Below are 16,556 nucleotides of genomic sequence, written 5' to 3' on the forward strand. Positions count from 1 at the left end.
AGAAAAAGAAAAGAAAGCTTACTGAGAGGACTGATAAGCTAACAGTGCTACTTTACATAACTGCCTTGATCTCAAACAACGAAAGTTTTTCTAGAGAACCTTCCCTTTTTCCTATTTCCATCAAAATGTCACGAGAAAAATTAAAACTCAGAAAAAGAACATACTTCCATTATAACCAGATCACACCTTAAGAGCAGCCATAAAATTATTCACTGATTTAACTTGATGTGTAAATCTTCCAACAGAGCTCTAGGTTAAAAATGTATTATTTTTCAAGTTTCACTTTAAATTAGACTTTTCCAAATACATTTAAGTTTCAATTTCATGCAGGTGCTTTAAAAAAATACTTCACTTTACCTTAATAATAAACTGGCATAAACTAATCTGAAAATAAAATTAGGTTAAAAAAATTGTTTTTAAACCAAACCACAGATACATAAAATTTTTTTCCAAGCAATGCAAGTAAGCATGGATACTTAGACATAAGATACAAAAGTGCATGAATGGACATAAAGGTTTGTGAGCTCTGTATTTCTGTTAATACTCAAGGTTAATACACAACTTTCAAAGAACAAGAGTTAGTGGCTAACATTCCAGTGACATATATCCATTATTGCCTAGAGACTTATCAGAAACAAGTCAAAATGAGTACCTATAGAAAACGACCTTTTTCTAATAAAAGAAACATCATCACTAGGTAAATTAAGTAAGTCCTTTCTACCTCATGCATAATCAATAGAGATGAAAAAAATTTTCCATACTTGAAGTAGTTCTAACCCTGTAAAGGTACAAGAAGAATTATAAAAACCATAAAGTCGGTAGAGCATCGGCCTAGCGTGCGGAGGACCCGGGTTCGATTCCGGCCAGGGCACACAGGAGAAGCGCCCATTTGCTTCTCCACCCCTCCGCCGCGCTTTCCCTCTCTGTCTCTCTCTTCCCCTCCCGCAGCCAAGGCTCCGTTGGAGCAAAGATGGCCCGGGCGCTGGGGATGGCTCTGTGGCCTCTGCCCCAGGCGCTAGAGTGGCTCTGGTCACAACATGGCGACGCCCAGGATGGGCAGAGCATCGCCCCCTGGTGGGCAGAGCATCGCCCCTGGTGGGCGTGCCGGGTGGATCCCGGTTGGGCGCATGCGGGAGTCTGTCTGGCTGTCTCTCCCTGTTTCCAGCTTCAGAAAAATGAAAAAAAAAAACAAAAAAAAACAAAACCATAAAGTAAACCGAATTATTTCACATATTCTCTATCTCTTTAATTCAGGATAGGATGCATTTATTCTAAAAACATAAAGCAAAACAAACTATTCTTAACTTATAAAGATTTTTTTAATTAAAATCTGTAATTAATATTTTTATTAAGGTACAAATGCTTCATTGTTCTACTTTTAATCTTACCCTTATCTGTTCCGTGGAGCTGCTGCTAAGTTCATCACCAGACTCAGAATCCTGATGCAGCTTTTCTGAGCCTTCTCCTGCTGAATCTCCACACTGTTCCTGGGAGAAGCTAGTTTTCTCTACATCCAAGAACTCTGGACCGGGAAAGTGACCAAATAAGCGTGTTCTGTTCTGGCCGGAAACTTTAGGAGAAAGTGAGTCACTGCTAAACTTTCCATTATTGTGGGTCAGGTCTAGGCTTAGGTTGACAGTCTGACTTGGATTAAAATTGGGTCCAAAATTTTGATTGGCATCACGAATAAGACCTGTTCCCTGAACAGACGACGGCTTCCCAAAACTTGAAAGCTCAGGCAATCTGTTCACATTTTCTGTTGATCTCTGAAGATGAAAATTCTGTATCATTTTCATAGAATTATTCGGCAGTCCAACTGCCTGTTTAGCAGGTGGCATCAGAGCTTTGCGGGTGACTTCTTTAACGTACTGTGCTGGCACATAAAACGCTTTGGAATTCTCATCTGGTTTGACTTGCCACCAGTCATCATTGGTCTTTTTCACAAGGATATATCGTTCTCCTTGTTTTATCACAATCTTTCTGTCCTTTGCTTCATATTCATAATCATATTCCACTTCAATATATACTTGTCCTGTAACAGTCTTGCCACTTCTGTCAGCCATTTTTATTCAATAATATTCAACTCTCAAAAAGGATGGTACGCCACATTATGGCTTTATGGTCTGTTGTATTAATACGGCTATTTTTATTTTAATAGAAGAACAGAATGAAGAAAAAAGTTAATCTGGATCCTTAATATTTACTCATAAGCATCACATAATTACAAGCCATTTTTAAAGAATAATCTTCAAATCTCAAATTCAAAAGTAAACATGGGTCTGGTTTTCTATTGTTCTACATTTAAAAACTCTCAAAATGCTGTAATCTACATTTTTCAGTCATTTATGACCAATACCAAATCCATGACTGGAACAGTAAATACACTAACCAGCCTGACACAAGACTATCAAAAATAAGCAGTGAGAAAAACTTTGCTTCTTTTCATGACTATCTCAAACCTCCTTCACTTTCTTAGAAAGGCTCCCTAATAATAACTAATGTGTATTAGGCACTTCCCAAGGGTCCAGGCACTGAGATCTAGTTTCACTATATGCCTTATCTAAAATCATCTTTGAAGTTGAAGCTGAATTTCAATGACCCTATACTCTCTCTCTCCCCCTCTTTCTCTCTCTCTCTCTCTCTCTCTCTTTAATAATCAAGAGCATTAAGGAGCTTGTTTAAAAAAAAAAGTTATACATAACATAAGTTTCATTCCCTAAGATAAAAAGAATAGCATTGTTATTGTTAGGCAAAAGACACTGATAAAGACACTTTCTGTTTACTTTGTTTCCCCATCATGTCTACCTCTGGAGGGCCATGATTCTTATTAGGTTGAATCCCACAAATGCCAACAAATAACCAGGCTTTGTATTTGGAAATGTTAAAAACTCACACATACACACACAGCATTTGAAGTCTATTAAAAATAGCCCTAAACTGGATTAAGAAATCTAGTTTTCACTTTAATTTCTATACCAATTCCAAAACATTTTGTACCTCATACAACACAGCAAGCATTCAAGCTTCAAAATGATCAAAGCATCTCAATATTCCTATAACTCAAGTCAAGCTCTAACCACTGTGGGATGAAGTATGTTCCCCAAAAAAGTTTATGCTGAAGTCCTAATGCCAGGACCTGCCAAGGTCTTATTTGAAAAAAGGGTCTGTGCAGATGTCATCCATTTAAGATAAAGTTATACTTGATTAGGGCAAGTCCCCAAATCCAGTAACTACTGCCTTTTAAGGAGAGGGAGATTTGAAAACAAAGAGACACAGAGGAACAAAGCCCACAAAAAGACAGAGGCAGAAATTGGAGTGATTCAGCTAAAAGCCAAAACGCCAGGGATGCAGACACAACCAACCAGAAGCTAGTTGAGTGTGAGGCAAGAAAGAATCCTCCCTGAGCCAGCCTTCAGATGAAGCACAGATCTACTGACACCTGTATTTTGGACAGCTAGCCTTCAGCACGTGAGAGAATGAGTTTTTGTTGTTTTAAGCCACTCATGTGTGGCACTTTGTATAGCAGCCCTAGGAAGTCAGTACACTCAACACAGTCAATGCTCAGGGATCATAAAGCCAATCTAAGCAATTGTGAGCATTAAGTGTATCAAAAAATGTTTATCCACAGTTTCATGACACTGCCAATTTTCCTGAGCACCTAAATACTGGGCATGATATTGTTGTAAGCTATACTGCAGCAACTAACAATCATTCCCCTGAGGACAATTATTCTGTAACAAAAACCCATAAGCCCAAGTGATAAATTAGTGATACAATTTCAGTAACTAAAATTTACTTTCTAGCCAAACTACTCCAATAACAAATTTAATATACTAATGTTGTTTCAAAAAAATACAAATAAAACTTACCGTAAAAGGAGAAATAAATATCCAGTACTACATTTAAACCTATTAAAAAAAAAAAAGAAGTTAATTAATTCCAGCCAGGTCTGCTTAAAGAAAGTTACAAATACAATGTTGCTCACATTTTAGAAGCATAAACTTCATGGTTATGGGGAACACAGTACTGTGAAGAGAGGAAAGATCATGCAGATTTGCCAGGGCAGATTTACCATATCTCACCACTGTGCCAACACCACCCCCCCAACACAAGTATGCTTTGTTACTGCCTCTCCTACTTTATTTCCACATTGTCTCCACTTCATTTCTACTTATTTTCATTCTGACAGAATAGCTTTATAAACTTCCAATACCTCAACTTTTGAAAAATTATTAAAACGACAGAACTGTTTTTCAAGTTTACAGTACTAAGTTGGTAAACAGAACAAAAACTAATGTTAAAATAATTGGGAGCCCTAATATAATCCCCCACAGATTACTTACTAATTATAAAAGGGGGAAATATACCTTTACAATAGAAAAATCTGTCAGTCAGGAGCTTAACCAGTGGTCAAATCTAGGCAGCAAGGTTTACAATGTCACATACGTTGTACTTTTGTCAAAAAACATGTTTATTTAATCGTAAGCTAATTATTAGGCTACAAACAAATCCAGAATATGAGATATAGTATTAAACAACAGACATGAATTCTTTTAAAAAAATTAATTACATAAAAAAATGAAAAAAAGAGGGAGATTCTTCTAAATTAAGTGATGACATACACACAACTGTCAAATCCACCTTTTAATAAGATAGCTACAACATACCATATCCAAAATCCACTTATCTCTGCCCGACCTGAGCCCTGGCAAATCTGCAAGATCTTTCCTCTTTTAGAAAATAGAAATTCTAATCTTCCAAATCTCCAGCCTTTACTTTCACACTTTACCAGGACATTAGTCACTATGTGATCTAATCCTTTTACCTACATAAATTTTTCCCAACAAATTTTCAAAACTTCACACTGAAATATTTACCATTGACTGTTTTTTTCTTTCTTTTTTATTGAATGTATTGGGGTGACAGATTTCAGTGCACAATTCCATAATACATGATCTGTACCCCATATTGTGTGTTTACCACCCCAAGTCTATTTCTACCATTTACTATCCCCCTAAACCCTCTTTCACCTGCCCCCATACTTTATGCCCCACAATCACCACACTATTAGCCATGTCAATGAGTTCTTTCCCAACTCCCAACCCTAACAGCTGTCAACCTGCTATCAATGAGTCTTTTTTTGGCTTGTTAGATCATTTGTTCATTAGATTCTACATGTGAATGAAATCATATATTTGTCTTTCTTTGGCTTATTTCACTAAGCATAATGCTCTCCAGGTCCATCCATGCTGTCACAAAAAGTAATTATTTCCTTTTTTATCCACTCATCTACTGATAGGCACTTAGGCTGCTTCCAAATCTTGGCTATTGTAAACACCAACACAATGAGCACAGGGATGCATATATTCTTTCAAATTAGTGTTTTGGGTTTCTTTGAATAAATTCCCAGAAGTAGAATTGCTGGGTCATAGGCAATTAAATTAATTTTTTTGAAATAACGCCATACTGTTTTACAAAATAGCTGCAGCAACCTATATTCCCACCAACAATGCACAAGGGTTCCCTTATCTTCACATCCTTGATTTACTGATGATAGCCATCTGTAGCAAGTATGAGGTGATATCTCATTGTGCTTTTAATTATTTATTTCACTGATGATTGAGAATCTTTTCATAGTAGCTATGCTCATTAAGGATATCGACCTGTAACTTTCTTTCCTTGAGTGGCATTATCTGATTTTGGAATAAGAGTAATCCTGGCCTCCTACAATGAATTTAGGAGTCTTCCCTTCTCTAGGATTATATGGAATAGTTTAAGGCGGCTAGGTGTTAGTTCTTCTGTGAATGTTTTGGAAAATTCACCTGTGATGTCATCCAGACCAAAAGTCGTATTTATTGGAAGTTTTTTGATTACTGCTTCAATTTCATGAGTTGTAACCTGTCTATTCAGATTATATGATCTTCCCTGATTCCGTTTTGGAAGATTGTATGTTTCTAGGAATTTATCCATTTCTTCTAGATTTTTCAATTTGTTGGCATATAGTTGTTCATAATTTTTTTTACAATCCTTTGTATTTATTTGGTGTCAGTTACTTCTCCTCTTCCATGTCAGATTTATTTGGATCTTCTACTTTCTTCTTGAGTTTGGTTAAAGGTTTATCCATCTTGTTTATATTTTAAAGGAACCAGTTTTTTGTTTCAATGATCTTTTGTTTTATAATCTTCTGTATTTTTTTAGACTTTATTTTGTATATTTCTGCTCTCACCTTTATTATTTCCTTACTTCTACTCACTCTGGACTTTGTTGTTCTCTTTCAAGCTTAAGTGTAAAGACTGAGATTTTCTTTTTTCTTGAGAGAGAGAGAGAAGCCTGTAATACTATGAATTTTCCTGAGGACTGCTTTCACTGTGTCCAATAGGTTGTGTGTTCTCATTTTCATTTGTTTTGTATCACTTGTTTCAAGGTATCGTTTTCTTCCTTGATCATCATTGTCAAGCTATTCATAGCTTGGAGGACCCTCAGGCTGGCTAGTAACATTTAGCTTCCACTGACTTCGTGTGTTTTTCAGGTTTTTTGTATGATTGATTCCTCGTTTCATACCATTATGTTCAGAGAAGATATTTCATACAATTGCATACTTCTTAAATTTACTGAGACTTGTTTTGTGTCCTAACATGTGGTCTATCCAAGAATATGTTCCATGTGCACATGAAAAACATGTATGTTCTGCTGCTTTGAGTTGAAATGCTCTGAAGATACCAATTCCAACTGATGTATTCATCATTTCCTTGTTGATTTCCAATATGGAAAATCTATCCATTGGTATAGATTTTAACAAGGTATTAAAATTCCCTACTATAAAACCATATAGTCCCTTTATGTCCATCAAAATTTCATTCTATGCTGAGTACATAAATGTTTACAAGGGTTATATCCTCTTTTTGAATTGTTCCCTTTATCGTTATGTAGTGTCCCGTTTGACTCTTATGATAGCCTTTTTTCTTTCAAGTCTATTTTGTCAGATATAAGTACTGCTATCCCAGCTTATTTTTTCCTTCCCATTTGAGTGAAATATTTTTTCCACCCCTCACTTTTGGTCTGTGTATCTTTCATTCTGAGATGGTGTCTTGTAGACAGCATATATATGGGTCTTGTTTTCCTATCCATTCAGCTATTCTATGTCTCAATTGGAACATTTAAGCCACTTACATTTAAAGTGACTATTATTAATAGGTACATATTTATTGCATTTTGATCTTTTAAACTATGTTCCTCTTTTTTTTTTCTTCTTTCTCAGAGCAGGCCATTTAATATATTTTTTTGTAATAGTGGTTGGGAGGTAACAAACTCTTTTAGCCTTTTCTTGTCTGGGAATCTCTTTATTTCTTCTTCAATTTTACATAATAGTATTGCAGGGTAAAGTAATCATAGTTTTATGTCCTTGTTTTCATCACTTTGAACAGTTCATGCCAATTCCTTCTGGCCTGCAACATTTCTGTTGAGGAAATATACTAACAGTCTTATGGGATCTCCCTTGTAGGTAACTTTCTCTGGCAACTTTTAAGATTCTTTGTCTTTAACCTTTGCCATTTTCATTGTGATGTATCTTTGAGTGGGCCTCTTTGGGTCTATCTTGTTTGGCACTCTCCACGCTTCCTGGACTTGTGTGTCTTTTTCTTTCACCAAGTTAAGGAAGTTTTCAAACATTATATCTTCAAATAAGTTTTTGATCACTCGGCCTCTTCTCCTTCTGGTTTCCTTATGATGCAGGTGTTATTACACTTCATCCTGTCCCAATGGCAGCTTAAACTATTTTTTTTTTCTCATTTTTTCCTTTTGGTGTTCTGATTGGATGTCTCTTCCTACTTTGTCTTCCAAATCACTGATTCAGTCCTCTGCTTCATTCAACCTACTGTTTATTCCTTTCAGTTGTATTCTTCATTTCACATATTGTATTCTTTACCTCTGACTTGTCCTTTTTTCATGGTTTCTATATGTCCTTTTCATACTGTTGAACATCCTTAAAACCACTGCTTTGAACTTTATATCTGCTAAATTTTATGTAGCTCTTCTTCTAGAATGTCCTCCTGTTGTTTCATTTGGGGCCTGTTTGTCCCACCACTATGGCTGCCTTTGTGTTTGTTTCTATATATAAGATAGATGTGCTATCATTACCAGTCTTCATGGAGTGGCTGTATGTGGCAGGTGTCGTGTGGAGTCCAGTGGTACAGTCTTCTTGATCACCTGAACTGGGGACTCCAGGAATGTCTTTTGTTGGGATGTGAACCCTCCTGTTGTAATTGAGTCATGACTGCTATGGCCAATTCATGCATGGGATGGCCCTCAGGCTAGCTGACTGGGAGGCTTAGCCCAAACACAGCATGTAAGCTGCAGTACAGGTGTGGACCACACACACAAAGTGGATTTCACTTCAGCCAGGTTTGGTGCCTGCTGAGATCTCCCTCTTGTTATGCAGTTCATGAAGCTCACTGGATCCTGTATGGTGGGTGGCTACCAAGAGTCAGGAGGAAGAGGCTGCCAAGAGTTGAGGATGGGGCTAGTTGAACTTCTGAAAAGGGGAAGTGCCAGTTAGGTTTCAGGGAAGGTATGGATGGACCTTATCCCAGATCCACACTACTCAGTCTGTCCCAGATTTTGCCCCAAACTTGGCTTGGCAGGGCAGAGCCATGAATAGCCAGGCAGTTGGGGCCTCCAGAGGATCCTGGGGGGTGCATCTGCCTGAAACTCAGAGGGTATTTCTAGCAGTTTTCCTGTGAGGAGGAAGTAGCAGTCAGGTTCACGGGAATGTAGGGAGAACGACCCCACTCCAAAGCCACACAACTCAGTCACTGACACCTCCTTGAGTCTGCCCAGACCTCTACATCATGCCCAAGGCAGGTGACTCCTGAGTAGGGTTTAAGCTACACAGGGTATGGTGAGAGCGAATCCAAAGGATAGGACTGTCACTTTCCCCCGGGCTGATACCACAGAAAGAAGTGCTATACTCAAGAAAGTTGGCATCTGCCGTATAGGAGAATGACAGCACAGTAATCATGGCAACAGTTCCTTGAGTACCCTTCTAAGATCCACAAAACTCAGAATCTCCTCATAAAACTCTAGTCCACTCTGCCCTTCTTCTAGCCAGAGCCCAGGGTGAGTGGCTGCAAACAAAATTTTCTGTGTTGACCCTTTAAGAGAATGTCTTTGTCTCTAGTAGACTCCAGACTCTCCCTAGAGAACAAAAACTTCACCGTTTTCCATAGTCAGATATGTGCACACCTCTTTCTAGCTTTGGTACTCTTACCTGAGGAGCCCAGTTGGAGTTTAGACCCCACTATTCTGGAGAAATCCCCCACAGCTGAGATATTCTTCTGGAACTTCAGTTGCCATGGTGGAAACAGAGCCAGCCCTTTTCACATCTCCATTCTTCCTACCAGTCTCAATGTAGCTTCTTCTGTAAATCCTCCTTTATAAGATTTCCCTTCAGCTAGTCTTCAGTTGATTAATCAGAATGATTGTTCTATAATTTAGGTGTAATTAATTCCAGGTTAGACCTGGGAGGAGACGAGTATATGTTCCACCTACTCTGACAAAATCTTGAATCCTGTTTCATTCTTTTCCTTCCCAGAAAATAATAAAATAACTTCTAAAATACTGTTGAAGGCCCTGGCTGGTTGGTTCAGTGGATAGTGTCAGCCTGGCCTGTGGTGTCCCAGCCAGAGCACACGTGAGAAGCGATCATCTGCTTCTCTTCCCCTACCTCTCGTTTTTCTCTCTTCCCCTCTCACAGCCAGTGGCTCAGTTGGTCCAAGCATCAGCCCTAAACACCGAGGAAAGCTCAGTAGATTCAATCACTGGCCCCAAACAAGCATTGCTGGGTGGATCCTAGCCATGGTGCATGCACAAGTCTGTCTATCTCCTCCCCTCTTACTTAAAAAAAAAAAAAAGAAAAAGAAATAGATATATAAAATACTGCTTAAGATAGTGAAACAAAGGAATCTGCAGAAGATTACGGCAGCTCAGACATACTATAATTGATCAGACAGGTACCCATAGGAGTGGAGAAACATATGAAGTATAATAAGTAAACTATAATTGCATGCTATTTAGAAAGAAGCTATGATACAGAGAGTAAGAATGGTTCAAAGGCCAATCCATGTTTTGTTTCTTTCACTGCCAAGCTTGATGACTACATGTTCCCCAATGACTAGCAGGTAAGTATGAAGGAGGTGTTAGAAAGAAAAATAAAGAAGTCTGTTTAATAAGTTCAACATGAGACATCCAATCTAAAGTTTTACTTAAATGCAATGAGAATTGGGAAGACAAGGAATACAGATAAGTAGTCATAAGACATCTACACAGCCCTGGCTGGTTGGCTCAGTGGTAGAGCGTCGGCCTGGCATGCAGGAGTACCGGGTTCGATTCCCGGCCTGGGCACACAGAAGCGCCCATCTGCTTCTCCACTCCTCCCCCTCTCTTTCCTCTCTATTTCTCTTTTCCCCTCCTGCAGCCAAGGCTCCCCTGGAGCAAAGTTGGCCCAAGCACTGAGGATGGCTCTACGGCCTCTGCCTCAGGCGCTAGAGTGGCTCTGGTTGCAACCAGAGCAATGCCCCAGATGGGCAAAGCATCGTCCCCTGGTGGGCATGGCAGGTGGATCCCAGTCAGGCATATGTGGGAGTCCGGGAGTCTGACTGCCTCCCCGTTTCCAGCTTCAGAAAAATACAAAAAAAAAAAAAGACATCTACACATATTAAAAAAGTAGTTAGATATGAAGGCACATTACATAAGCAAGAGTGGGCACAATGGAATAAGAGAACAGGAGCTGACATAGATTTCCCAGTAATACTGGGATGGACGACGAGGAATGAAACTGGGAAGCCCCTACTAGAGACTAATAAAATTATAAGCTGCTAGAAAATCACACAGTAGCAATTATGCATTATAATCCAAGGTTTGAAAAAGTTAGATAAAATAAAAATGAAAATAAAAGCCTTTTTATACACTACGGAGCCAAAAAAAATTAAGAACTTAGATCTAAGTGAAAATTATCTGCAAATGTGCGAATAACTGATGTTGCCTATTTTTATTTAAAAACATAAGCTAGGCCCTTGCCGCTTGGCTCAGCAGTAGAGCGTCCAGCCAATGTGTACAAGTCTCGGGTTCAATTCCCAACCAGGGCACACAGGAGAAGCGCCCCCACCCTTCCCCCTCTCCTTCCTCTCTATCTCTCTCTTCCCTTCCCACAGCCAAGGCTCCATTGAAGCAAAGTTGGCCCCAGCACTGAGGTCGGCTCCATGGTTTCCGGCTCAGGTGCTAGACTGGCTTCAGCCGCAGGGAGTGAAGTCTCAGATGGGCGGAGCATTGCCCCCTGGTGGGGATACTGGGTGGATCCCGATCGGGCGCATGGGAGAGTCTGACTGGCTCCCTGCTTCTAACTTCAGAAAAATACAACACACACACACACACACACACACACACACACACACACACACCAAAACATAAGCTATATTGAAATAAATGCTGATAGTTTTAACTTTAGCCTGTTTCTTCGGCTATTCCCCAAATTTACAGATTTTTCTCTTTAGATTAGGTTGAGAACTGTTCATCCTGGTAGCCTCTCAAGGATTCTGGTTACTCATTCAACTATAGCACTCACTGAGAACACCACTCTAATTGAAATATATTCTGGGCCCTGGCTGGTTGGCTCAATGGTACAGCATTAGCCTGGAGTTCTGGGTTCGATTTCCAGTCAGAGAACACAAGAGAAATGACCACCTGCTTTTCTACCCTTCCCTCTTCCCCTTCTTTCTCTCTTCTCCTCCCACAGCCATGGTTCTATTGGTTCAATCCAGTTAGCCCCAGGCACTGAGGATGGCTAGGTGGAGTCTCCAGGCCTAGGCACTAAAAATAGGTCAGCTGGGTTGCTAAGCGACAGCCCAGGATGGGCTGAGTATAACCCAATAGGTGACTTGCCTGGTGGATCCCAATCAGGGTGCATGCTGGAGTTTATCTCACCTCCTGTCACTTAAAAATATATATCTATTCTGTCCTCATTACCACATTCCTGCATCTATACTCATTATACACACACAGTAACAACTATTAAATACCTAACCACCAGTACATTTAATGTGTTTGCATATCTACTGCCCAGGACCAACCAACTACTTTTCTTTGCAATTTCAAAAATACCCCTATATTCTGCTCACAAAAATTAGGGGATACTTTATAACTTCATATTTGTCTTGAAATATCCCCTAATTTTTGTAAGTAGTTATGTTTTTCACACCTCTTACCAGTCTTCTTCCTAATGTTTCAACAATAGATATAGATAGACACATAACAATTGCTTATTTAGTAACTCTAATATTACGAACAACAAAATGTTACAACACCCTCACATGTCAATTTTAAGCAACTTAAAAATACCACAATTTAAGTACTGACTCTCTTATACAAAGTTGTCCAAGCAGTTTTAAAAGTATTTTTTTCAAATTAACACTCCTTAAACAAGTCTCTGGTAAAGAAATCAATTAAACTTAATGAGCACAACAAAAACGTTAAGAACAATTACAGTAAAAGAAATTCTCCACGAAATAATTCTGTAAACTGTACAGTTACCAAGACAGCATAGACCACTACAAGGCACTTAAAAGTTTTTCTTGGCCCTGGCCGGTTGGCTCAGTGGGAGAGTGGTGGCCGGGCATGTAGATGTCCCAGGTTCGATTCCTGGTCAGGGCACACATGAGAAGTGACCATCTGCTTCTCACCCTTCCACCTATCCCTTCTATCTCTCTCTCCCTACCACAGCTAAAGCTCCACTGGAGCAAGTTGGCCCAGGCACTGAGGATGGCACCATGGCCATCCTCAGGTACTAAAATGGCTCTGGTTGCAATGAAGCATCGCCCCCTAGTGGGCTTGCTGGGTGGGTCCTGGTCAGACGCATGAAGGAGTCAGTGTCACTCTGCCTTTCTACTTCTCACGAAAAATACAAAAAAAAATTTTTTTCTTAATTTATTATCCCTGTTTTCAGAGAAAAAAAATACACACACACATATAAAAGGCATTTCTTTAGCCCTAAAAAAGTAAAAGAAAATATAGTGATTAATATTATAAACTATTCTGGCCATAAAGAAATAAAGAATCTCTCACTGTCAAAAATACAATCATACTTGGAGACCTCAATACACCGCTGACGGCTCTAGATCGGTCATCCAAACAGAGAATCAACAAAGACATAGTGGCCTTAAACAAAACACTAGAGCACCTGGATATGATAGACATCTACAGGACATTTCATCCCAAAGTGACTGAGTATACATTTTTCTCCAGTGTACATGGATCATTCTCAAGCATTGACCATATGCTGGGCCACAAAAACAACATCAGCAAATTCAGAAAAATTGAAGTTGTACCAAGCATATTTTCTGATCATAAAGCCTTGAAACTAGAATTCAACAGCAAAAAAGAGGGAAAAAATCCCACAAAAATGTGGAAACTAAACAACATACTTTTAAAGAATGAATGGGTCAAAGAAGAAATAAGTGCAGAGATCAAAAGATATATACAGACAAATGAAAATGATAATACGACATATCAGAATCTATGGGATGCAGCAAAAGCAGTGATAAGAGGGAAGTTCATATCACTTCAGGCATATATGAACAAACAAGAGAGAGCCCAAGTGAACCACTTAACTTCACACCTTAAGGAACTAGAAAAAGAAGAACAAAGACAACCCAAAACCAGCCGAAGAAAGGAGATAATAAAAATCAGAGCAGAAATAAATGAAATAGAGAACAGAAAAACTATAGAAAAAATTAATAGAACAAGGAGCTGGTTCTTCGAAAAAATCAACAAAATTGACAAACCCTTGGCAAGACTTACCAAGGAAAAAAGAGAAAGAACTCATATAAACAAAATCCAAAATGAAAGAGGAGAAATCACCACGGACATCGTAGATATACAAAGAATTATTGTAGAATACTATGAAAAACTTTATGCCACTAAATTCAACAACCTAGAAGAAATGGATAAATTCCTAGAATACAACCTTCCTAGACTGAGTCAAGAAGAAGCAGAAAGCCTAAACAGACCTATTAGTAAAGAAGAAATGGAAAAAACCATTAAAAACCTCCCCAAAAATAAAAGTCCAGGCCCAGACGGCTATACCAGCGAATTTTATCAAACCTTCAAAGAAGACTTGGTTCCTATTCTCCAGAAAGTCTTCCAAAAAATTGAAGAAGAAGCAATACTTCCAAACACATTTTATGAGGCCAACATAACCCTTATACTAAAACCAGGCAAGGATGGCACAAAAAAAGAAAACTACAGACCAATATCTCTAATGAATACAGATGCTAAAATACTAAACAAAATACTAGCAAATCGAATACAACAACATATTAAAAAAATAATACATCATGATCAAGTGGGATTCATCCCAGAATCTCAAGGATGGTTCAACATACGCAAAACGGTTAACGTAATACACCATATCCACAAAACAAAGAACAAGAACCACATGATCTTATCAATAGATGCAGAAAAGGCTTTTGATAAAATACAACACAATTTTATGTTTAAGACTCTCAACAAAATGGGTATAGAAGGAAAATATCTCAACATGATAAAGGCCATATATGATAAACCATCAGCTAACATCATACTAAATGGCACAAAACTGAAGGCTTTCCCCCTTAAATCAGGAACAAGACAGGGTTGTCCACTCTCTCCACTCTTATTTAATGTGGTACTAGAGGTTCTTGCCACAGAAATCAGACAAGACAAAGAAATAAAAGGCATCCATATCGGAAAAGAAGAAGTAAAGGTATCACTTTTTGCAGATGATATAATCCTATACATCGAAAACCCCAAAGAATCCACAAAAAGACTTCTAGAAAAAATAAGCCAATACAGTAAGGTCGCAGGATACAAAATTAACATACAGAAGTCAATAGCCTTTCTATATGCCAACAATGAAACATCTGAGAATGAACTCAAAAGAATAATCCCCTTCACAATTGCAACAAAAAAAATAAAATACCTAGGAATAAACATAACAAAGAATGTAAAGGACTTATACAATGAAAACTATAAACCATTGTTAAGGGAAATCGAAAAAGACATTATGAGATGGAAGAATATACCTTGTTCTTGGTTAGGTAGAATAAATATAATCAAGATGGCCATATTACCCAAAGCTATATACAAATTTAATGCAATTCCCATCAAAATTCCAATGACATTTTTTAAAGAAATGGAGCAAAAAATCATCAGATTTATATGGAACTATAAAAAGCCCCGAATAGCCAAAGCAATCCTAAAGAAAAGGAATGAAGCTGGGGGCATTACAATACCTGACTTCAAACTCTATTATAGGGCCACGACAATCAAAACAATATGGTATTGGCAGAAAAATAGACACTCAGACCAATGGAACAGAATAGAAAGCCCAGAAATAAAACCACATATATATAGTCAAATAATTTTTGATAAAGGGGCCAACAACACTCAATGGAGAAAAGAAAGCCTCTTCAACAAATGGTGCTGGGAAAACTGGAAAGCCACATGCAAAAGAATGAAGCTGGACTACAGTTTGTCCCCCTGTACTAAAATTAACTCAAAATGGATCAAAGATCTAAACATAAGACCTGAAACAATAAAGTACATAGAAGAAGACATAGGTACCAAACTCATGGACCTGGGCTTTAAAGAGCATTTTATGAATTTGACTCCACAGGCAAGAGAAGTGAAAGCAAAAATTAATGAATGGGACTACATCAGACTAAGAAGTTTCTGTTCAGCAAGAGAAATTGATAAGATAAACAGACAGCCAACTAATTGGGAAATGATATTTTTAAACACCTGCTCAGATAAGGGCCTAATATCCAAAATATACAAAGAACTCATAAAACTCAACGACAAACAAACAAACAATCCAATAAAAAAATGGGAAGAGGATATGAAGACACTTCTCCCAGGAAGAAATACAAATGGCCAACAGATATATGAAAAGATGCTCATCTTCTTTAGCTATTAGAGAAATGCAAATCAAAACTGCAATGAGATACCACCTCACACCTGTTAGACTAGCTATTATTAACAAGACAGGTAATAGCAAATGTTGGAGAGGTTGTGGAGAAAAAGGAACCCTCATCCACTGTTGGTGGGAATGTAAAGTAGTACAACCATTATGGAAGAAAGTATGGTGGTTCCTCAAAAAACTGAAAATAGAACTACCTTATGACCCAGCAATCCCTCTACTGGGTATATACCCCAAAAACTCAGAAACATTGACTTGTAAAGACACATGCAGCCCCATGTTCATTGCAGCATTGTTCACAGTGGCCAGGACATGGAAACAACCAAAAAGCCCATCAATAGATGACTGGATAAAGAAGATGTGGCACATATACACTATGGAATACTACTCAGCCATAAGAAATGATGACATCGGATCATTTATAGCAAAATGGTGGGATCTTGACAACATTATATGAAGTGAAATAAGTAAATCAGAAAAAACCAGGAACTGCATTTTTCCATACGTAGATGGGACATAAAAGTGAGACCAAGAGACACTGATAAGAGTG

At 38.3% G+C, this 16,556-nt stretch overlaps 1 protein-coding gene across 4 annotated transcripts in view; it reads right to left on the reverse strand.

The window, feature by feature from the left end:
* ARHGAP12 (Rho GTPase activating protein 12) overlaps positions 1-16,556 on the reverse strand; it is a 157,943-nt gene that overhangs the window by 124,810 nt on the left and 16,577 nt on the right. For all 4 annotated transcript variants that reach the window (XM_066280416.1, XM_066280414.1, XM_066280417.1 and 1 more), the window contains exons 2-3: positions 3,870-3,908; positions 1,389-2,140 (exon numbers count right to left, since the gene is read on the reverse strand). In XM_066280416.1, the coding sequence (XP_066136513.1) occupies positions 1,389-2,063 (675 nt within the window). In that variant the 5' untranslated portion in view covers positions 2,064-2,140; positions 3,870-3,908. The remainder of the gene's footprint in view (positions 1-1,388; positions 2,141-3,869; positions 3,909-16,556) is intronic.

This window comes from Saccopteryx bilineata, chromosome 5, assembly GCF_036850765.1.
Source record: "Saccopteryx bilineata isolate mSacBil1 chromosome 5, mSacBil1_pri_phased_curated, whole genome shotgun sequence".
In the NCBI taxonomy this organism is placed as follows: Eukaryota; Metazoa; Chordata; class Mammalia; order Chiroptera; family Emballonuridae; genus Saccopteryx; species Saccopteryx bilineata.